This window comes from Orycteropus afer, unplaced genomic scaffold (genome assembly GCF_000298275.1).
Source record: "Orycteropus afer afer isolate SDZICR_OR568_19922 unplaced genomic scaffold, OryAfe1.0 scaffold00049, whole genome shotgun sequence".
NCBI lineage: Eukaryota > Metazoa > Chordata > Mammalia > Tubulidentata > Orycteropodidae > Orycteropus > Orycteropus afer.
The window spans coordinates 9,567,791-9,569,177 of record NW_006921636.1 but is presented as its reverse complement, the minus strand read 5'-3'; the positions used below and the strand labels follow the sequence as shown (position 1 = coordinate 9,569,177).

The window sequence follows — 1,387 nt, the reverse complement described above, 5'->3', positions numbered from 1 at the left end:
TCAAGGCCAGGCACTCTGCCAACCACCCCATCCACGGATTGGGGAAATTAACGCCGCCTACCCTAGTGGGGGAGCCCTGGGTGGTGCAGACAGCAACATGGAGGGTTGAGTCTACCCAGAGGCACATCCGAAGAAAGGTCTGGCTATCGACTTTTGTAAAATCAGCCATTGACAACCCTATGGCGCGCAGTTCTACTCTGATACACAAGGGGGCGCCAGGAGGCAGCGTCGACTCCATGGCAACCGGTTATTTGCTTCTCTCCTTGGCCTTTACCCGGCAGCACTTTCCTCTTTCCTTCTCCCACGTGCAGGGAAAGAGAGCTGCTTCGAGCGCATAATGCAGAGATTCGGTCGGAAAGCCGTCTACATCGTAATCGGCGACGGTGTGGAGGAGGAGCAGGGAGCCAAGAAGGTACTTCCTAATGTCTGTGCCCCTTTGGGAGCCGGCCTCGTGATTGTCTGAAGCCCTGTTCTCCGCCACTGGGTCCTCTCTTTCCCTGGCCCTTTGCTGGCGGGTTCCCTTCCCGTTTGCAAACCGCAGAAGCACAATTTCCTTCCGCAAATCCAGCCCCAGGCCTCTGGCCGCTGTGCCCCGGCTCGTTTTGGGAGCGTCTTCTCCGAGCCCAGGGGCGCTCCTCAGGGCGGGTGGGGGCACGTGTGTGTTTTATTTAATCTTTGCTGATCACATGTTCCAGGAACCTTTCCCAGTTAATAAAGACAGCATTAAGCTAATGAAAAAGAAAATCCCGCATCTGTGATGCCGGGCCCGTGAGGAGAGGGCCCGGGGCTCTGGGGGCCCAGCTCTGTGGTTGGAAAAGAAACAGCTGCCGAGGTCCTCGGGTCTGGGTCTGTCATCAGCGGCCCAGAGACCCTGCCACCCCCACCCAGGGGCCTGGGAAGTAGATTGTTAATGTCACAGAGCTTCATTTGGGAGACCTGGTTCCCCCCTTCCCTACTCGGCAACAAATCCCAAGGAAATGCAGAAATGCTAAAAGTGTCGGCTTATGAAAACCCACAAGAAGAGGGGAGGCCTGAGCGCCCTCAGAAGGGGGCTCGTCCAGGGAAGGGGAGGGCCTCTGCGTGTTCTGTTCCTCCAGGCCCCTCCCCACCGGGCTCCTAGAGCTTGCTCACTTTGAAGGAGCTGTAACCAGCTCGGGGCCTGCCCGAGCCTCCCGGAGCTGCCCCTGTTGTTTCTTCAGCCCGTTGTCCACTCTCGTCCTAAAAGTGTTCTCTGGTCCGTGCTTATTCACGGCCCGCCCAGCTAGTGTGTCAGTCGGTTAGCTGAGCGCCTGCTGTGGGCCTGGCACTGTCCTAGGCACTGGGGATTCTGTGAACATGATAGGCCCTGCCCTCTCAGGGAACACGCTGGTGCACAGGCAATAAACAC

At 57.9% G+C, this 1,387-nt stretch overlaps 1 protein-coding gene across 1 annotated transcript in view; it reads left to right on the top strand.

Moving 5' to 3' along the window:
* Positions 1–1,387, top strand: part of EYA2 (EYA transcriptional coactivator and phosphatase 2) — a 255,369-nt gene that overhangs the window by 249,407 nt on the left and 4,575 nt on the right. Inside the window, 1 exon segment of the mRNA XM_042780627.1 lies at positions 312–412. Within this exon segment, the coding sequence (XP_042636561.1) occupies positions 312–412 (101 nt within the window).